This window comes from Lipotes vexillifer, unplaced genomic scaffold (assembly GCF_000442215.2).
Source record: "Lipotes vexillifer unplaced genomic scaffold, Lipotes_vexillifer_v1.1 scaffold1272, whole genome shotgun sequence".
Lineage (NCBI taxonomy): Eukaryota > Metazoa > Chordata > Mammalia > Artiodactyla > Lipotidae > Lipotes > Lipotes vexillifer.
In genome coordinates this window covers 2,770,743-2,790,883 of record NW_006779909.1, presented here as the reverse complement: position 1 = coordinate 2,790,883, position 20,141 = coordinate 2,770,743, and the positions used below count along the sequence as shown (strand labels likewise).

At 48.9% G+C, this 20,141-nt stretch overlaps 1 protein-coding gene across 1 annotated transcript in view; it reads right to left on the bottom strand.

The window, feature by feature from the left end:
• Positions 1-20,141, bottom strand: part of SLC6A11 (solute carrier family 6 member 11) — a 120,996-nt gene that overhangs the window by 62,503 nt on the left and 38,352 nt on the right. The window contains exon 6 of the mRNA XM_007453051.1: positions 2,547-2,681. Coding sequence (XP_007453113.1) covers positions 2,547-2,681 — 135 coding nt within the window. The remainder of the gene's footprint in view (positions 1-2,546; positions 2,682-20,141) is intronic.

Genomic DNA, 20,141 nt, shown 5'->3' with positions numbered 1-20,141 from the left:
CTGCTGGACCAGCCTGCCTGGACTGTCCATACAAACAATGCACTTTACAGTGAATGCCTGCTTTCCTGATGGGGGTCTGGAATCCAGAGGACTGTGATCGATCATGCACTTAATAAAATGCCCCCATTAAACACCTGGACTCCAAGTCCGGAGCAGTCTCCTCTGGGCAGAAGTGCTGCCCACGTGCTGCTGCATTTCGATACTGGAAGAAAGAGGACGTTCTGTGCAGCCTCTCCCGGCAGGAAGCGGAGAGACTGCTCTACGCCTGGTGTGGATTCCTCCAGACTCTGCCTGATGTGCCTTTTTCTCCCACTGATGATGGAAATAAACCAAATCCAAGAGAATAACTTCTTCTATGTCTTTGAAGCCCTTCTAATAAATCACTGAATGTGGGGTGGTGATGGGGGGAGGTCTTGGAACCCTTGATACAGGGGGTCATATGGTTTCTGCCTCAACTACCCAGCTCTGCCTTTGAAGAGCCACAGACAATATGTTAATAAAAAATAATACCATGGCCATGTTCCAATAAGACCTTATTTATAAAAATGGGCAGAGGGCTGAATTTGGCGTGCAGGTCACAGTTTGCCGACTTACGCTCATGGAAAACTCAGGGCTCTCCAAATCTACTTTGAAAACCATTGACTGAATTCACACTTTCATGTCATCAGCGGGGAACTGAGGCCCAGAAGGAGAAAGAGAGAAGGAACCTGTCGAAGGTCACTCAGGACCAGTGGCAGAACCAGAGGAAGAATCCATGTCCTGACGACTCCCAGCCCTGTGTGCTTTCCACCACTCCAAGCAGCCGCTCCATAGAACAGCCTTGCCGATACGTGCTGGCCTGGGACCCAGAGGCCTAAAGCAAAGATCCGGTAGGAAACTGGGATGATTTGGGCAGGTGGTCTGAATGATGACTCGCCTGGCCTCACTTCTGTTCTGCGTGTGGAGGTGAGTGTGTCTGTGTGTGCACACGAGTCTATGTGTAGGGCTCCAACGTTGTAGGTATTAACTGGGTTTTTGCAAAATTTTCTGATCATCACAATGGCCTCTGAAGATTCTTAATGATACAGATGCCCAGGTGCCATCTCAGCCCCCTGAGAAAATGCATTTCAGCAGGTGCCAAGGTGTTCTGAGGAATCAGCCAGGTTTGGAAACTCTGGGAGATGCTCGGGACTGGCCAGCCCTGAGGACTGGGAGAAGGAAGCCGGTGTGCAGAGGAGGGAACGGGACGGCCATCCGGTTCAAGGCAGAATTTGCGGACCTAACAAAAATGCACAGAGCAGTGGTTTTGGAAATCTGTTTTCCAAAACTCTTCTTTACCTGAGCCTTTGGTATCAGAGGCTGGAGTTAGTGAAGCCAGTCGTCAGGAGCTAATTTCCTTCTTCTTGGGATTCTGCTTGCAACTCAGGCTGCTGCTTGTTGGGGCCTGAGCCTCGGGGCCCTCCCGGAGGGGCAAACTGAGACAGAAACGAGCACACGGGCCCCGCCGCCGTCCACTTGAACTCAATGAGCTACAGCTGAGCTGTGCGAACCAGCACTCCTCACACCCCCATTCTCCTAAGAGGGGGCGGCCGCAAGCCAGAGACGGAAGACCTGACATCTCTTGCAAGCCTCGTGATCAGCTGAATGCAGATTCCACACTCTACTGCACGATCTGTGTTTGTTTTCAAAGAAAAACGAGAGCCTCTTCACCCACCAAGATATCTGTTGAGCATGTTATTTCACACATTGGAATTGCCAGGGGGCCTTTAAAAGATACTGAGACCTGAGACCCACCCCCAGAGAGTTTGTTTTAAATGGTATGGGTTGTGCTCTGGGTGGGAATCAGGATGTTCAAAAGCTCCCCAGGAGTTTCTAACAAGTAGTGGAGCTTGAGAAGACCTGGGCCCCTAAGATGCTGCGTTCATCTGTTGTCTAACACCCGCCCCCAGGCACACCACCCCTACCCACCTGGAGAGGCTTCGGCATAAACAGTTCTATCCAGAATTCATAACGGCTAATGCCTTTCCAAAGACAACTGACAGCTTAGCCGGGTCACCCGTTATTTTGTTTCTGTGACCTACCCCCGCAAGGAAAATCACCAACAAAGACCCAGTTTCTCTCAGAGAAGCACGCCTGCAGAGATCTGTGTTCTTAGGTGGAGAAAAAAGTGTAGTTTTATTTTAAATGACCTCTAATTGAAATTTAGCATTTCCTTCAATTACAAAGGCAGGCAACAGACCACAGTACTGTAGTTGGTAGAAATCCCAGATATTTTCATATCACGGTACAGAGTTCTCCAAATATCATGTATGCTCATCACTGCTTTGAAATCATGGAAATTATTCACCTCATGCTGGATCTTGCTACATTGCCATGTCATAAACCTGTCTTTTTTTGTTTTGGTGATTGTATTTCAATGTATTTGATTCCCTGTGTATGTAATTTATGCATTGAAAAGTATTATTCTGAGAAGGGGCCACAGACTTCCTTCAGTGGGTCATTGAGGCTCCGTGTAGAAGGCTTCCCAGAGGTGGAGGGCGGCTGTGCACGGAGCCAGCGACTCTTACCTGTGGGTCGGAGAGCCGGGAGAGGTCGGGGTATAGGTAGAACTTGATGCCTTCGGAGGCCCCGGGCAACGTGACCCCCCGGATCAGAAGGATCAGCAGCATGATGTAGGGGAATGTCGCGGTGACATACACCACCTGCCAGGAGAGGACAGGAAACAATCAAGAAGGAGCGACAGTGGCAGGCAACGCGGCAGGCCCCTAACTTCTTGCTGGCAGCAAAGGGCTGCCCAGCGCAGCGGTAAGAAGTGAGGCCTAACACAGCTTGTTCTCGCACCCACCCCCTCAAGGCTGGATCCTGCAGTGAGCATGTACTGAGGGCCCACAGTGGTGCTGTATCAGTGCTTTCCAATCTTTTTTGGACCAGAACAGAAGAAAGCAATATCTACGATATCACAACTCATACACACATAGAGCTGAAACAGGAAGTTTCACAAACTCATGCTTATCTCACACGTGTGATGCACTCTAGTATTTTCTATCATACTGTGTCATTTTTAAAAACTGGTCATGGCCCTTTAAATTCACGTCACAATTCACTAATGGGTCAAGACCCACATTTTTTTTTTTTTTTTTTTTTTTTTGCGGTACGCGGGCCTCTCACTGTTGTGGCCTCTCCCGTTGCAGAGCACAGGCTATGGACGCGCAGCCTCAGCGGCCACGGCTCACGGCCCCAGCCGCTCCGCAGCATGTGGGATCTTCCCGGACCGGGGCACGAACCCGTGTCCCCTGCATCGGCAGGCGGACTCCCAACCACTGCGCCACCAGGGAAGCCCCAAGACCCACATTTTTGAACATCACTGCTCTTCATGAAGATCAAGTTTTCAAAGCCAAAGATGGAGAGGAGAGAACAGAGAAGGGAATGGGACGGGGAGAGGAGGACGGGAGCTGTTTAGGGTGGGAAAGGCCCAGTGTTTTCCTGGAATCATTTCCGCTTGGTCTGCTTGGAAGCAAGCGATTGGACCCAATGAACCTGAGAGACTCTGGCAGCCCATGGATTCTGTGCAAGAATCAAGGCAATGAAAGAAACGAAATCTTCCCTAAGCTTCCTTGAACAAGAGCTGCGTAGAAGGAGACAGCAACACCTTGACAGAGCACAGAAGTTCCTGTTCTACCTGAGGGGCCCTCAGGACTCAAGTGTCCCCTCCTGGTCTTATTTTTTCTCCCTCGTCACATCATCTCCTCCAATCACTTCATCCCTCCACCTATTTAGAGCATCAACTTGTTAATATTTGGGGGCCACAGACACTTCTGAGAATCTGATGACAGTTATGGACCCTCTCCCCCTTTCCCCCAAATGTGCACTTCCACAGATACGTGCACCAGCTTTTATGTGGTCCAGAGGCTCAGATTCCTCAAGTAAAGAACCTGTGCTCTAGGACCTAAGATCTTAATCCCTCCATCACTCTGGAGCCTCTCACCCCTTTGCAATGCAGGGTTTCTTTCACTAGTGGCTCAGGCCTTCACTCTACTCATTTATTTATTTACTCACTCATTCACTCACACATCCTAAACACTCCTATGTACCGAACACTGAGCTAGACTCCTGAATGAATGGGAGTCACAGGATGAAAGTTTCTGTTTCAAGAGGCTTCCCACTGACAGAAAAGACAGGCGTGTATGTAGGTAGATAATTAATGCACTGTGTAATCGGGGGAACGCAAAGGATGGTGGAGCACAGAGAAGGGAGTAGCTAATCTCAGGGGTAGTCAGAGAGGGCTTCTCCAAGAAGGTGATCAGGTGTTGTCCCGTAAAGGATGAATAGGAGTTCAGGACATGGGAAATGGAGACAGAAGGAAGAAGGAACAAATAAAATCCTACTATATGCTGCGCACTTTACACATGACAATAGAAATTGCTATGTTTATTCACCACTTCCACACACCAGGCATCATTCTTCAGATAGTTATGATTATCGACTTTTTAGATATGAGGAATGTCACAGAGGTCACTGCTAACTCACCTAGGATGGCCCAGCTGAGGAATGGCAGATGTGGGATTCACAAGGAGGCCTGTCTGACTTCAAGGTCATGCAATCAACCATGAGGCTGTATATGTGACTCCCACGACAGCAACGCAAATTCAGTGTTATTTTCCCCATGTTTAGAAATGTGACTCTCAGAGAAGTTAAGTCATTTGGTTGGTAAGTGACAAAGCAGGGATTTAAACTCAGTCCTGAACAATAGGAAATAAGAACCAGCAGAGGGTGGTGTCCATGGGTCCTGCCCACACAACCTGGAAGGCTGGATGATCTCATCCAGACACTGTTCCTAACCTACCATGATGGCACCCACCTCAGGCCACCCACAACTCTGCCCCACAAGTTTCCATGTCCATGTTCCCAGATCAACCACTGGCTCAATCGACAAGGCATATAATCAATACAAATAATTTCTTGCTGTCACATATATGGTAATCCAAAGAAGTTGAAAGCAAGTCAAATATATAACTATAGACCAGTAGACGATACTAGTAGTAATAATAATAATAATAATAATAAATTAGAGACCAGTAAACAGTAAATGTTAATGGTTCCTGCCCAGAGAGCTAAGTAAGATTGCTATAAAATCTCCACTTCCCTTAGGCACAATCTATCACAGATCTTCAGCATTTCACACAAATGCTTGATTCTCCTACTTCGAAATGAACCCCCCTAATCAACCAGCTTATGCCTATGAAGCTGGGAAGGCTAAAATCTATTGCTTTCATCGTTCGATTTCCACTTTTGTCTCTGTTGTACGGCAGAAGATTAATTATCCAAAATGCCCAGGACCTGATGAATGATATTTCTGGAGCTTAACCCCCAATGCTCACAAAATTTAGGGAAAAAGATGTTATCCTGTAAAACATAAGAGCAAACAAAAATCATAGACATTTGGCCTTCATATATGGGACCATCGTGATGTGACTAAACGTGCTGGTTGTGCTCTGTCTGGTCTGTGGTGAGTGGACTGGGCCACTGGTGTGTCATCAGGGGTCATTTATAACCTGGCCACACGCAGGCTGCTGTGCCCCTGGTGGTACACAGAGCAGACTGCTCCTCAGTCAGCACATGGGCAGGATTTATTAAGTGGCTGATGATTATTCTGAAGCAATTGCCATGTTCAGAGTTCTAAATGGAGGCTCTGCTTCTATATGACATTTAGGAGAACTCCACTCTCTCCACTGGCACCCACACCCTCCTTTTTACACTCATTTTGTAAAACCATAAGGGAAATAAAATATTCAGGTAAATTGCCCAAAGACCACAGCGCGGACGAGTCAGCCTGCCAAAATGAAACCACTGGGTGTCAGGCCTTAGCTAGAACAATCCCTTTGTAAGCTGATGTTTGAGAGCCTGGAGCCAGGGTACAAAAGGTGGTTCAGGAGGATCATTATGTAATGCACGCAAGTGGAGAGCAGTATGAAAATTGAGATGCATTGCTGGCCCAGCTCTCCTAAAAGCCCCTTGCAATCTGTCTCTACCCTCAGCCATCCTAGACACGTGCATATCACCTTTGATTTTTCCCAAGAGCAGCTGCAGACTGTCCAAACAGTACAGATCTTGTTATCGAGAACTTGCACGTAAATGGTACACATGCTGCCACATCCCTCCTGTGCCCATGCCAGACATCACTCACTGATCATGATACCCTGCAGCTAAGCCTGGATGTGGCCCCAGAACCCTCCGCACGGGACTCCAGGCAGCCCCATTTTCAGCTGGGAAGAACCCGCTATCTGCTCCCCTTGCTCTAGCCCATTTTTCACTCATGCCTTCACCATCCACTGCAGGTCCTTAGTCCCGGCCCTCAGAATGGTGAGACCAGGTGTTGTGCTCAAGAACTGCTGGATGTGTGCACACGGATGAGGTGCCTAGGGTCATGAACCCACCACAGCAGCGTGAAACCGGGAAAGGAGGCTAGAGAGACAGGTTGGAGGGTCTCCAGGAAGGGCTCTGGCCTTCTCCTGGCCGTGACAGCAGGGTCACAGCTGGGTCTCCAAGGCTAAGCAGGAACAGGAGAGCTGAGTCAGGCGGGGAAGGTATGGAACCAGCCAAAGGTGTGGAAATGAGCACAGATCTGGTCCCCTGGGATGTCTAGGCACCTCCAGGTTGTCCTGTGGGTGCTCAGGCTGCAGTCAGCCTCACCAAGGCTGCCCTCACATCCCAGCAGGAGCATCAAGTCCTGCCAACGTGATCTCCACCTATACTCTGAAATTACACCCTGCTTTCATCCTCATCGGCAAGGCCCTTCATCACCTTTCTTCTCAGTCATGTGACAGCCCCATTCCGTAGCCCAAGTTTTAAAAATAAGAATCTGGCCTGTGTCTTCCTGCTCCTGAGTCCACCTCCCAGTCTCTCACTCAGGGTCGTGGGATACAGAGCGAAGGGCTGGGCTTCACGTCAGGAACCCTGTGCTCCAACCCTGGCGCTGCCCCCACTTGCTGTGCGACTCCATCGGTCTCCACCCCTCCCCCAACCACTCCGCTCTCGCTCTCACTGTGCCAGGTTCCCCGCCGCTGGGGCGCATGCCAGGCCTCCTTCAGGCCTCCCTGCCTTTTCATGCCTCCCTTTGTCCGGAACGTCCATCCCCGGCTCCTGGGCCACCCAAGGCGTTAGTCCTGGGTATGCCTGAATCCCCACAGGGCTGAGGACTCCTCAAAGCCAGGCGCCCTGCCTTCCAGCTGAGATATCGTCCAATCTACTGTCCACATCAGGCAGGGAGGCCCCCGGTGGTGGGTTTCAAGTACCTCAGTCTTACATCAGGAGCCGCCCTCTTCACTATAAACCACGCCTGCCTGCCACGTCCTCCCTGACCCTCACCCCACATCCATCCCCCAGTCACGCCAGCATCTGCCCAGCACTGTAGCTGTTCTCTGTCAGCTGTTTTATCGTCTTGCAAGTTTAACATTTCTAAAATGTAAGTTCCACAGAAAAAGGGAGTTGGGTCTTTTACATTCTTTGCTGTATCCACAGTGCCCAGGCTGGCATAAGGTACATACCATGTGCTCAATAAATATTTGTTAGAGAAACAAAGATATCTGGACCCCGAGGTTAGAATGCAGGTCTTCAGAATAGCTCTTGTGCTTTGTCCATTCGAAATGCTAGAACCACATAAAATGGGGTTCAGAAAATTGCATCGGATTTTAAGGAGTGTTCATAAATAAGGAAACCACAGGAGATGTGGCTTTAAAAGACAGACGAGTCCACTGATGGAGGGCAAGGAAGTTCAGGTGCAAAGTTCAGTTTCAATATGGCTGAGGCCCTGTCTGGAAGGGGGCCAAGCAGGGCTCAGGCATTATGCTAAATTATGCAGGGTCTGGTTATGGGCATAATAAGGTCACTGACAAGGTACCATCAAGCCTGGCCGTTCCTGGCCACTGCCAGTGGTGGTTTGGACCCAGAGAGGTGGGTGTGGGGGAAGGAGGGTCTCAGCTGTCAGACCTCTCAGGCCTCTGAAAGGAGACTCCTGACCAAAGCACACCCTTTAGTTCAGAAAGAGGTTGTGCTGGGTTTTTTTAGTTTTTTGTTTTACTATTGTTTGATTTCCTCCTAGCAGGTCAAGTCCTACTGAATATAAAGGTTAGCACAACTGGTGGTAATTGTACTGTATCCTGTTTTAATTGACTCTAATTGCTCATTTGCATTCCAATACTGGAATTGTGGGGTGTTTTCTCCCTACTTCCAGGACAAAGCTATTTATTTCATAGAGGGAGGGGACGGTCCGATCACTGAGAATGCCATGAAAGTCGAAGAAGGGCTGCCCCTCCCTAAGTTTTCTAGGATAATGGAGTCAATTGGAAAGCTGAGCATTGTTCAAAAGGCACTGAGCTAGCAGGGTGGTGTTGGGGCAAGGACCCAAGACCGCAGGGTCAGAAGGTACAGTTTGCTGAGCAGTTTGGGCAAGTTCCATACTCTCCCTGGGCTGGCATTTTACCATCGACAATGAGGCGAGGTTAACTAATCCAAACTGTAATCACTCTTACCATCTTCCCAATTTTTTTTGGCCAAGTACATGTATCATCTTTGCATTATTTACTTAATATTTTCTATAAATCAATATGCTCTTTTACATTAAATATTATGTAATAAGAAAACTGTAAGTTGCCGCGATAAACTGAAAACCATTACCTCTTACCACAAATAGAAGATAAATGCAAAATTAAATGCAAAGAAGATAAAATGTGATTAAATTCTAGCCAAAGGTTCTGAGTCTGAGCTGTGTTCTCTCTTAGTTCAAAAGCAAGAGTAGCAAGTGTCAGAGAAGTGCTAAAAAATTAGCCAGCTTACTGTACCTTTTGCCTTAAGACACATAAAAAGGGAATACTGTCTCATTATGTAAAGGGATGTGCTTTAATCTGAGCTCATATATCACCAAAATCACCCTGTGGACCGCCAGGAGAAAGAACACTTCCCCTATTTGTGAGAAAGACAGGATGGTTGAAGCTGAGGTCCATCCCCGCAACGGCAGTGTTTCCTAGAGCAGCGGTCCCCAACCTTTTTGGCACCAGGGACCGGTTTCATGGAAGACAATTTTTTCACAGATGGCCGGGGTGGGGGGTGGTGGTGGGAGTGTGGGGGGGTTGGGGGGGCGGGTGTGTGTGTGGAGATGGTTCAGGTGGTAAATGAAAGCGATGGGGAGGGGCAGATGATGCTTTGCTCGCCCACTGCTCACCTCCTGCTGTGCAGACCAGTTCCTAACAGGCCGTGTGGTCTGCAGCCCCGGGTTTGGGGACCCCTGTCTAGAGCACAACCCTTTTCAAAGGACCAGGACTCCCTGGAGCTCTCCAGGGTCCTGATCCTGACTTGGGCTGAACCTTCTGCAAGCCAGCTACCTGGAGCTTGGAAGACACTGAGGTTAACTGAGCACCTACTAGGTGCCTGAGATGTGTCACAGAGTATCTCTAACTGATCTTAATACCACTTGAATAAGTTCTATCCCCACTCTGCAGACAAAGAAAAAACTGAGGCTTGAGAGAGTAGTGGCTTGTTCCAGGTCACAGAGCTGTCAGTGATCAGGAATTTGCCCTCTCCACCACATGTGCTGGGCTCTCTGCTGCAAACCTGGCGACACAATACCTTCCTGTTTTCAACTTGTGTTTGCTCCTCTGTCTGTCCTTAACCTCAGGGGCCCAGCTTGCCTGACTTTTGGCAGCAACTCATCATTGCCTGTTACCCCAGCCATGTTTGCCTCTGTGTCTGGGGTACATCTGCCCATCCCATATGGTTGGAAAGCAGGGTACTGAACATCCAATCCTTAGAGAATCATTGTCTTGAACACCAACAGATTTTTCCCAGCTTTGGATTTTGAGAGAGCACTAGCTGAACTCCTAGGAAAGAACGCTATAGCAGGCACCAAATAGTCTGGCATAACTTCCATTAAGATGTTATTGATCTCTAGGAACAAGTTGCCAGGAGAATGAGAATCTGAAAAGGGAGGTCACCATGGACACATCTGGCCTCTTCATCATTTTTAGACGTGTTCTTAGACCGCTGTAGCAGAAAGAGTAAACGAAGAAAAAACATTCTGTATGTTTCAAGTAACCAAATTCTAAATAGGTGGAGGGAATCATCTTTTCAAAAGAAAATAGTGAAGGTATTCACTATTCAAGGAGGTAACAGTACTTTAGCAATGCAGCAATATATCCACGAGGAGCTAAAGTTTTAATTTTTGTGCAATGACAGTGGTTTGTCATTAGCACATGTGTGGAGCCTAAAAGAATACGCCAAAACATTGGCCTGCCTTGGGATCCAGGTAACATGGCATCAGCCCTGAGCTGGGCTGAGGAGTAAGTGAGGGAAGGTGACAAGGGACAGGATTAGAACTGAGAGGCAACAAGGTAGGGAGGGGTAACTGGGTTCTCAGTCCCCATCCCACCACAACGGCAGAGACTCTGAGCTGTCCCCCACCAAAGATCCACTCTCCCTTCTTCAGCAGTAACAAAACCCCTAAGTTTCGACTGGATCCACAGCTGCCTAGAATAAAGACATTTCCCAGCCTCTCTTGCAGCTAGGTGTGACCACGTGACTACCTTCTGGCCAATCAGATACAAGCAAAGGTGCCACGTACAACTTCCAGGTTCCTTTCCAGGAAAGTCTGTACCCTTTCCTTTCCTCCTTGCCCTTCCCACGGGCTGGAATGAAGACCAGGTAGTGAGCCATCTTAGACCATGGAAATAGGGACAACACCCACGGGAAGGCAGAGGAACAAAACAGAAGGTGCCTGGGTCCCCACAAGCAGGCAGCTTATGCCTGGACTGTTACAGGAGAGAGAAGTGAACCATCTTCTTCCTGCTGTTGCTCTTTGAGGTCTTCATTAAAAGGAGCCAAACATGTAACCTAAATATCTAACCCTTGAATCTAACCCCTGACTACCTCTGTGACTGTGGGTAGGGCCTGCTCCCAATCTTAGGCTACGCCACCTTTCCTTAAGTGAATGCACCCGCCCAGATGATCCACACTATTCCTTTCTACTCAGAATGAAGCGAAGATGCTGAGGACAACCTAAGGATCTGAACGTGGACTCTTGAGAGCGACCATCCTACACCTGGGGTCAACCAGGAATAGGAATAAATAGAGTCAGGAAGCCTGCAGAAAGGTCCAGTCCATCATATTAAAAGAGAAGTTAGAACAGACCTGCCAGAGATCACCATTTCTTGGTAATCCACAGTTCCAACCTTCTCTGTCACAGTTTAGACTGACCTGACAGTGTGGACCCCATCACCAAGTACAAAGGTGCGTGCCTGGGTTAGAAGGTCTCTGCAACCTTCCAGGGCCTCCATCTTCCTCAGTGTAAAATGAGGATAACACCTGTTTCCAAGGTCGATGTGAAGATTAGAGATCACCACACCAAGCACATGACGCAGACACCGACCGCTCAATAACTGGAAGGATTCTGACTGCCTTTGCTGGTATCACCGAGGCAAGACGCAATGCCCTCCAGCCCAGTGGCCTTGGCTGGCAAAGAACAACATATCTGGGGGCTCAAAAATGCAAACAGAGAGGCTGTCTTAGCTATATGGGGAGGGACAGAGTGGTGTCTCCCGGAAATCCCTATGGGATCCCCTTACTGACAAAGGGAGTGACTGGCAATGTGGTGGCAGTGGAAGGCTGGTGTTAAGAGGTGGTTATTCACTGGCTGGAAAATCTGGGTGAATCGGGTGAACAGGACTCAGAGTTAAAAAAAAAAAAGTCATCAGGACAGAGAGAAGTGTACACAGCCATCCTGAGGAGGTGTAGCAGCCAGCCTCCAGGATAAAGGATGGAAGGCAGTGGGAGTGAGCCACAGTGGCCGGAGGACGGAATCCTCTGAAGTCCTAGCTCCAGCAGCAGCTGAGGGGCCAGGGGGCAGAGGATGCTTACATGGAACCGCTGTGGGGCTCTAGGAGCCCAGCGAGGAAGGGGCTCAGGGGCTCCCCACTGAGGGGTATGTGGTTGCTGGGGGCTCACGTGCAGCTTATGGAGAGGAGCTTGCAGAGACTTCTCTGACACTGACCCCAAAATGCCACTCCCAGCCCTGGTAGTTCAGGAGAGAAGGATTCACTCAACATCTAATCTCATCATCAGGGTTGGGGCATTGTGGGCAAGAAGCCCAACATCTCAGGAGGCCAGGGAATGGTGTTACTCTTTCTTCTTGCTGATGGTTGGCACCAAAAGGATCATCCACACCCATGGCCTATTCCAACCTTGAGATCCCATGGCTTTATTATTTAGTAGTCAGGGACATCCTGGTTGAAAGCAGAGGGCTCAAGAGGGGAAGTGCTCAGTTTGGGAGAGATGGAAGATCAGGGGATACTTAGTAATGATATAATGATGGGACTAGTATTTATGGCTGGCTCTACATGCTTTACTCTTACGCTATCGAATTCTAAAAGACAGAAAGTAGTATTATCATTCCCATTGCACAGAGGTGGAAACGGAGGCACCCAGAATTAGAGTATTTGGCCCACGGTTGCCCAGATAGAAAAAGGTAGGATTCAAGCTCAGATCCATCCAACTCCAAAGCCGACACTCAACTACTACCCAGCCCCACGGGCAATTCAAGTGCAGCTTCATCTCACACCACATCTCCCTGTGTTCCCTGAACAAACCCTGCACTTGCCTACGTGCAAGCCTTTGCTTCTGTTCACCCAGAAGCTCCTTTCCTCCTTCTCTACTTACCAACATCTCGCCAATCTTCAAGACCAGTTCACTTACTATGTCTTCCAGGTCTCAGCATGAGGCCATCCAGGAAGGACAAAATGCTCCTTCCATAGCCTACAGCACACTGGGTAATACAGCACACAGATACGGGATATGGCTTGACTCCAGAAAATCCAAGTTCAAAACCCAGCCTCTGGTGCTTTCTATGTATGTGGCTGATTTTTGGCAAGTTGTCTTTCTAGGTCTTCATATTCTTTTCTGTAAAGTGTGGACAATAATGCAGCAGACTGACTCCATCTCTCTGAGCCATGCGTTTTGTTTTGTTTTTCAATTAATTAATTTATTTTTGGCTGCGTTGGGTCTTCGTTGCTGCACACGGGCTTTCTCTAGTTGCTACAAGCATGGGCTACTCTTCGTTGTGGTGCGTGGGTTTCTCATTGCAATGGCTGCTCTTGTTGTGGAGCACGGGCTCTAGGTGTGCCGGCTTCAGTAGTTGTGGCTCGCGGGCTCCAGAGTGCAGGCTCAGGTGTGGCGCACGGGCTTAGTTGCTCCTCGGCATGTGGAATCTTCCCAGGCCATGGCTCGAACCCGTGCCCCCTGCATTGGCAGGTGGATTCTTAACCACTGCACCAACAGGGAAGTCCCTGAGCCGTGGGTTCTTAAGTCCATGGAACGTGGATAACAGTTCCCACCTCTCACGGCAGGTGTGAGTTACACGAGCCAGTGTCTACACAGCACCAGGCACAGCAGCCCTTACTCAACAGCTCTCCTTCCTCCTGAGCCCTTCTTCATTCTACACTCTCGTGCACCTGCCCCTCCCTTACTGAGGGTAAGGGCCTTATCTTTGCGTGCTCTGCCTGCTTCTTGTTGAGGCCTATGAAAGCTGTAAACACTTGGTGAATGAGCCCGTTCTGACCCCAATAACCCAGTGAGAATGAATGGGACAAAACAGGACATCAACCCATATGTCTACAATGGGCTTTCGGTGCAAACAGTCCGCTCTCGCTCGAGCCTCTCCATCTGAAAGTAAAGGACTTTCTGTCCAATTCAATTCACCAGCCATTTATTAAGCCCACTGGGTGCCAGGTCCTGTGCTGGTCTTAGACATCATGCTGATGAATGAGCCAGACCCAGACAGTGACAGTCATGACGAAGGACCATTCAGGGGACAGCAGCAATGGGAGCTCAGGGACACAGAGGCAGCTCAGGTGGCAATGTGTCGCTAGAGATGTCCTCCTAGAGCTGGGCTTTGAAGGGGAACAGGCTGTCCTGTTGCTCCAAGAAGTCCTGATCTAGAATGTGCTGTGTGAATACATTCTTTAGAACAATAAGGGTCAGCACACAGGGCACTCCAGCCTAGGAACCTCACCTCTAGGAAAGAAACAAGATCTGCATGGTGGCAGGGAAGCTGTGTCCGGAGGGGACAAGAGACTTGCACAAAGATTGCGGAGCCCAATTCAAGTCCTTGTCCACAGGATACCTAAAAAAAAAGTCACTGGAAGGGAGAGTCTGGTGTTTAAGCCTATTTCATGGTGAATGAAGATTAGCGAGAGAGTCAATGCTATTGATTTTTACACATCTCTACCACGAAGACCACAAAAATGAAAACGAATCCCCAGAATAGCCCAAGCAACATAAATATTCCATGCAGTGCCCAGCCAAGCTTCCACCAGCATTAGGAACTATTATTTACTGCCTGGAAAACACATTGGTACCTTGGCTTATAGTGATTTAAACACCATCCATCTCTCTTGGACTAGAAGGCTGCTGTCGCCATGGCAACCAAGGGCACCATGAAAGCACACCCTTAAATCCCGGGCAGGGGTTTACTGGTGCAGGGAGGCTGTCGAACAAGAAACACCACTCCATGTCCTCTCACTTGAGTCTTCAACACACTATTAGTGATGGAGGGGAGAGGAGAGCGTCCATGCTCAGGGGCTGTGTCTGCAGCCAGAAAGGGCAAGATGCTGCCTGGATCCTGTAGGCATCAACTGTTCCCTAAGACAGACTGCCTCTCGTCCATCCCACAGGGCAACGACTGGGGGGCTTGCCTGGGCCCTTTCTCAGGCGTCCTGAGCAACACGGGTCCTTCCCAGACCACCTGTGCTAGCTGCAACACGCTCCTTCCAAAACAGCTTCATTGGTTTAAAGAAGAATCCATGCTTGCCTCCTGTTCTTGCCTCAGGTGACCGCGATCTGTCTTGTTTCCCAACTCACCACTCAAGGGCCGCTCCCCAAGGACACCAGGGCACCTCATTAAGGGACACCTTGTCTTTCTCCCAGTTCCCAGCTTAAAAACTTTCCCCCATTAGATGCTTCTGCTTTCCTGCTTCGTCTCCTCATGTTTTTTTTTAGTCTTTTACCAGTTCATTTTTTTCACACATTCTTTCCATCAATTAATCAACCAGTCAGCCAACTCTGATGAGCATCTGTTATGTGCCAGATATGCAGTAGGCATAGAGGATGCAAAGGTAGATCAGGAGCGAGCCCTGCCCTCTGGCTGTCATGGTGGCTGCTTGCTGGGTCTGCAGATTTCTAAGCAGTTTCCCGGAAGTCCGGCCTCCTCCCACATCTGTTTTTTCTCTACACACTCCCGTGGCTTTTCTTACCTACTCCTGCGGTTCTTGGGGCCACTGATGTGCTCATGATCCTCAGTGTCTCTCACCAGCCCAGTGGCATCTCTTGAGTTTAAGACCCATACTTTCAACACCCTTCTGTGTACATCCACCTGGATTTCCTACCCACAACCGCATGCTCGAAACAAAAACTGTTACTTTCTCCCCCAATCTGGTCCTCCTTCTGTGTCTCTTTCTTGGATAATAGTGTCACCTACACGACAACCTCACTGTGTCGTCTTTGAGTTCAACTTCTGAACTCAAACGAATAAAGCCTTTGAAAGGGAGAGACGCACAGTCAGGATCCACTGCCCTGCAGCCCCGACGCTGCCCTCCCCAGGCATGGCCAGCCGCAGGGGGCCCCCCCTCCGACTCTCCTCAAGGTCCCCCGCCCCGACCAGCCTTTCTCTACTTCCCAGAGAACTCAGCTTCCTCCACCGCTCATCTCCCCAAGTCCCATATCTTTACCCCTCCGTCCTTCTCTTGAATTCTCTCCCTGGGTATCCCACCCGTGCCCAGAGCTTTAATTCCATCAACTCTAAAATGCGTTCTTGTAGCACTATTTATCTTGTCTCTGAAATCAGGATGTCCCCCAGGTGGCAGGTAGTTAGCACACTCTGAGTGTAAGGGACCTGGCTCAGAGCTGACCCTTTCATCATCACTCTGACTGAGTTACAGGCGCTGTTGGTTAAAATATTTTTAAATCAATTTAATTTAAATCAATTGCTGTTTGATGTTCAGAACGTCTTTTTAAAAGATCGCACTGTGTTTCACAGACAGAGGGTTCAAGTTGATACTGTAAAGCAAATATAAATCGTTAGAGAAATGATCATGATCCTGTATTTTCTTGCAAAGAAACAACCAAGTACTTTATGGATCTGAGAAGATACGCACCAGTAGACGAAGCTGGATTATGCTGTTACTGCAGTACATGCAAACTGATCGCTGTCGTACCTCAAACAATACACCTGCAGACAGGAGAACCTGCTGCTTCCTTTGGGAGAGATAAATAATCTTCAAAGCAACAAGAGTCTGGTGTGGTTACTTCACGTGTCACAAAGGAATAACCAACGTTAAGGTAATATAGAGCAGATTAACTAGCAGTATTTCTGCTTCTGCTGTACATCCTTTTTCACTGGACGTATTATGTACCTTCTGGCATATATAAAATAACAGTGTAACTTAGAACAGGTAAAATATGGCACGTCAGAGGTTTCTCATCCTTTGGGGGACACAGGCCCTTTTGAAAATCAGATGATAGCTATGGACTCATACCCTAGAAAAATGTACTTATTCACATGATCCCATCATTTGTTTTTAAGATTTTTTTTTTTTTGATGTGGACCAATTTTAAAGTCTTTATTGAATTTGTTACAATACTGCTTCTGTTTTTTTATGTTTTGGTTTTTTGGCCGCGAGGCACATGGGATCTTAGCTCCCCAACCAGGGATCGAACCCACACCCCCTGCATTGGAAGGTGAAGTCTTAACCACTGGACTGCCAGGGAAGTCCCCTGATCCCATCATTTTTATACAATTCCAAGGGGTTTCAGGGGCCCCCTTGAAGCATCCCTGGGCCCCAGGTAAAGAAATCCTAACACACAAACTGATGACTCTACTCCACATCCCTCTGTCCGAGCTCCAGGCTTCCCGTCCACCACCTGGACATCTCCACTTGCAGGCTCAGAGGCACTGCAAACGTTAACGGGTCCCCAAAGACAGGCATATCTCCCTCAGTTCCGGCCCAACCTCTCCCTCCCCTGACACCACCCCGTCTCACTCGACAGCTCCACCAAGCATGGGCACTCAAGCCAGGAAGCTGCTTGCACTTCTCTGCCCCCGACACCCTCTGCGTTCAGTCACCGAGGGTGGATTCTCACCCTTGTGTATTTCTCAAACCGTCCTCTTCTCTCCAAAAGCTGCCACCACCTCCTACCGAACGACTACTATGTGGAATGCAGCCTCAGGTCCCATGTGCCCATTCCCCATGCCACAAGCACAGTGGCCTTTCTCTAAAGAAAGCCCGGTCACAACACCCCTCTGCTTTTAGCCCTTTGTCGCTCTCCACCACTTTCATCTCACTAGGTGCCTTCCTAAGCCACCCTTGCCTGCCACTCCAATCCGTCTCCCTCCGGTTCCTTTCAAGGACTGTGCACTGGCCACCCTGAACTTCTTTCTTTTCCTTTCCTGAGCCATGACCCCCCACTCCACCCTCTCTCTGTACCAGCCCACACGTTGCACAGGGACCACATCTTAGATATTTGCCTCTGTGTCTCCAGGACTTACCAGGGTGCCTGTAATCCAGTAGGTGTTTAATAAATGCATGTTGAAGTAACCTTAAGGCACATGGTTCCATAAAACACTAATGCAGTACTAAATGCTCTGGTGAGGCAGAAAAACAGAGAGGTTCTGGTCCCAGCTCTGGGGCCTTGAGCAGGTTACAGCACCTCTCCAAGCCTCAGTCTGCACATCCAGAAAATGGGAATGAAAACATCTACTTCAAAGGGTTGTTTCAAATGTTAAACAATTTAATATAAGTTGGCAGTTGCTGCAAAAGCAGTATTGTCATCTAAAGGGCAACCTGGAGACACATAGGGCTATTTTAGGTGACCACAAAGACTGAGGGTCAGCATTTAATGTCTCAGGCCTAGGAAAGCTGGCAATTCTACATGCACGGGGACAGTCCTGCACAACATACTGCCCTGTTTTTCATGATTTCTAAACGTGCCACCAGACACTCATGGCTGTGGGTTGCTTATAATTATTAAGCCTAGAATCTGATTCTGCTTTACATATAACCTCAAAGTATATTTCACCTCATTTTAATATAAACTGAATTTTCCAGAAATGCAATTACCATATAAATTGAAGGTGGATGGTACTATCTTTTATTCAGTGCTTTACCAAACGTTATCCATCATTTCAGAAAATCACGTCACTACCGGCGATGCCACCAGTGGAACCTGAGTAGCCAGTGCCATTCCCTTTTATGAGTCCATGTTTGTAGCCATGGTATTCACGGAGATTCTATAGTAATGTAGGTGCTAGCTCTTATTTCAAGATGTAAAACGTAGAGGAAAAGTACAGACAACATGTGGCTCTCCCATCTCGCAGCCAAATGCAATCACTCCAGGGTGGTGCTGGTACCCGTTGACTAGATTATGTTTGTGTCTGAGCCTTTACATGTTGAAACACATGTTGTTTTATTATAAGTTGCTTCCTTTCTGCTTTTCCTTTAAAATACAGCTGGGGTATTATATAGATTTTCTCAGACTTACCTGTGCTGGTAGATTATTTATGACTTGCATTTCTAGGTGGCAAAGGCAGTGTTACAATCCACACCATCAACAGGGGTGCTGGGTCTATAAACGGGGCTCGTAAAGGCTGTGGTGCCAGTGCTGGCACAGAATCAGCACCAGTTTCCTGGTGTCAATACGATAACTGTCAGAGCACCGGGCCAGTCATAACTGTTACACAACATACTTGTGATTCAGGGCCACAGCCCTGAATCAGCTTCTGCAGGGTGAGTTATCATCTGCTCCAATGTTCTCACTGGGGGGCTTTCGTTTATTACCCACAGGCGGCTGTCAAACAGGAAGGAAGGCAGCTGCTGCCCAGCACAGAGTGCCATGTGAGGCCTGTCGGGGACCCCTCCACTCTCCTCGAATACTCCCCTGCTCAAGAACTCTCAATGGCTCCCCATTGCCCACCTGCCCACAGGACCTAGTCTAGCCCAACCCTGGAGTCTGGCCCAGCCTATCGCTTCCAACCTCCACAGCCATGCTTGATGGTCCCTTTCCTTACCCCTCCTCCTGCACATGGCCATCCTTCAGCGTGAAGCTCACGTCCCACCTCTCCCAGGGGCACTTTTCAGACAGCTCTGGGCCACAGCAACTTCTTTATCCAAACTCTGTACCAGCACTGACCGAGCCATCATTTGACAGTTCATCTATACTACAAAATGCTGTTAACTATCTTCAAGTGAGTGAATCCAATCTTACTGCCCCACTAGACTGAAAACTCTTTTAAGCTGGAGAATGGGTTTATAGAAATTACAAGCCATAAAATAAAAACAATAGCGATTCGTGTGTTTATTGTGTGATAAGCAGATAATTTAAAGGCACCACCTCACTTAAACTTCACAGCAACCCAACGAGATGGGTGCTCTGACTGCCCCAGTGAAGGCCGAGGAAACAGCTCAGGGGCAAAGGAAGGCCCACCCCCAGGGTCATGCTGGAGGCAGAGCTGTGATGCAAACCCTTGTCCGCCGGGCTCTGCTCTCTCCCACCCTCCCACCACCGGTGGGCCCGTGGTGAGCACTCGGGCCGGTGGGCGGCTGAAGGTTCACTTACTGAGGGCTCTGCATTCACCAGTGGGAAGAACAGTGATTGGGGATCGGCATCCACCTTGGCAGACCTGGGTTCGAATCCTGCCTCTGCTAGCCACATGACCCATGCCCATCATCACCTACGCCTCCGGGACTTCATTTATAAAGTGGGCGTGCTGACCCTCACCTGACCATCTGCTGTAAAGTTAAATTAGACAATGAACAGAGAGTGCCAAGCCCAATGTCAGGCATACAGTAGGTGCTCTGTAAAAGGCATTTCCTTAGCTTGGGGGAGGACCCGAGCTTTGAACCTGGGCAGCCCGACCCCTTAGCTTCTGTGCCCGCTGCTCATCTCCCTGCACCCCCTCGACCTGCAGTCACCCTCCATTTGCTCATCATCCCCAGAGAGGGTCTCGCACCTACAGCTGCACACAGGTCACACGCAACTGCCATCCACCCTGCCTCATTTTCCACTTCTCTCCCCAGAGAAGGGTTTTCCCTCTGCTGTTTCTTTAGCCACAGGGAGGGAGGGGGGGG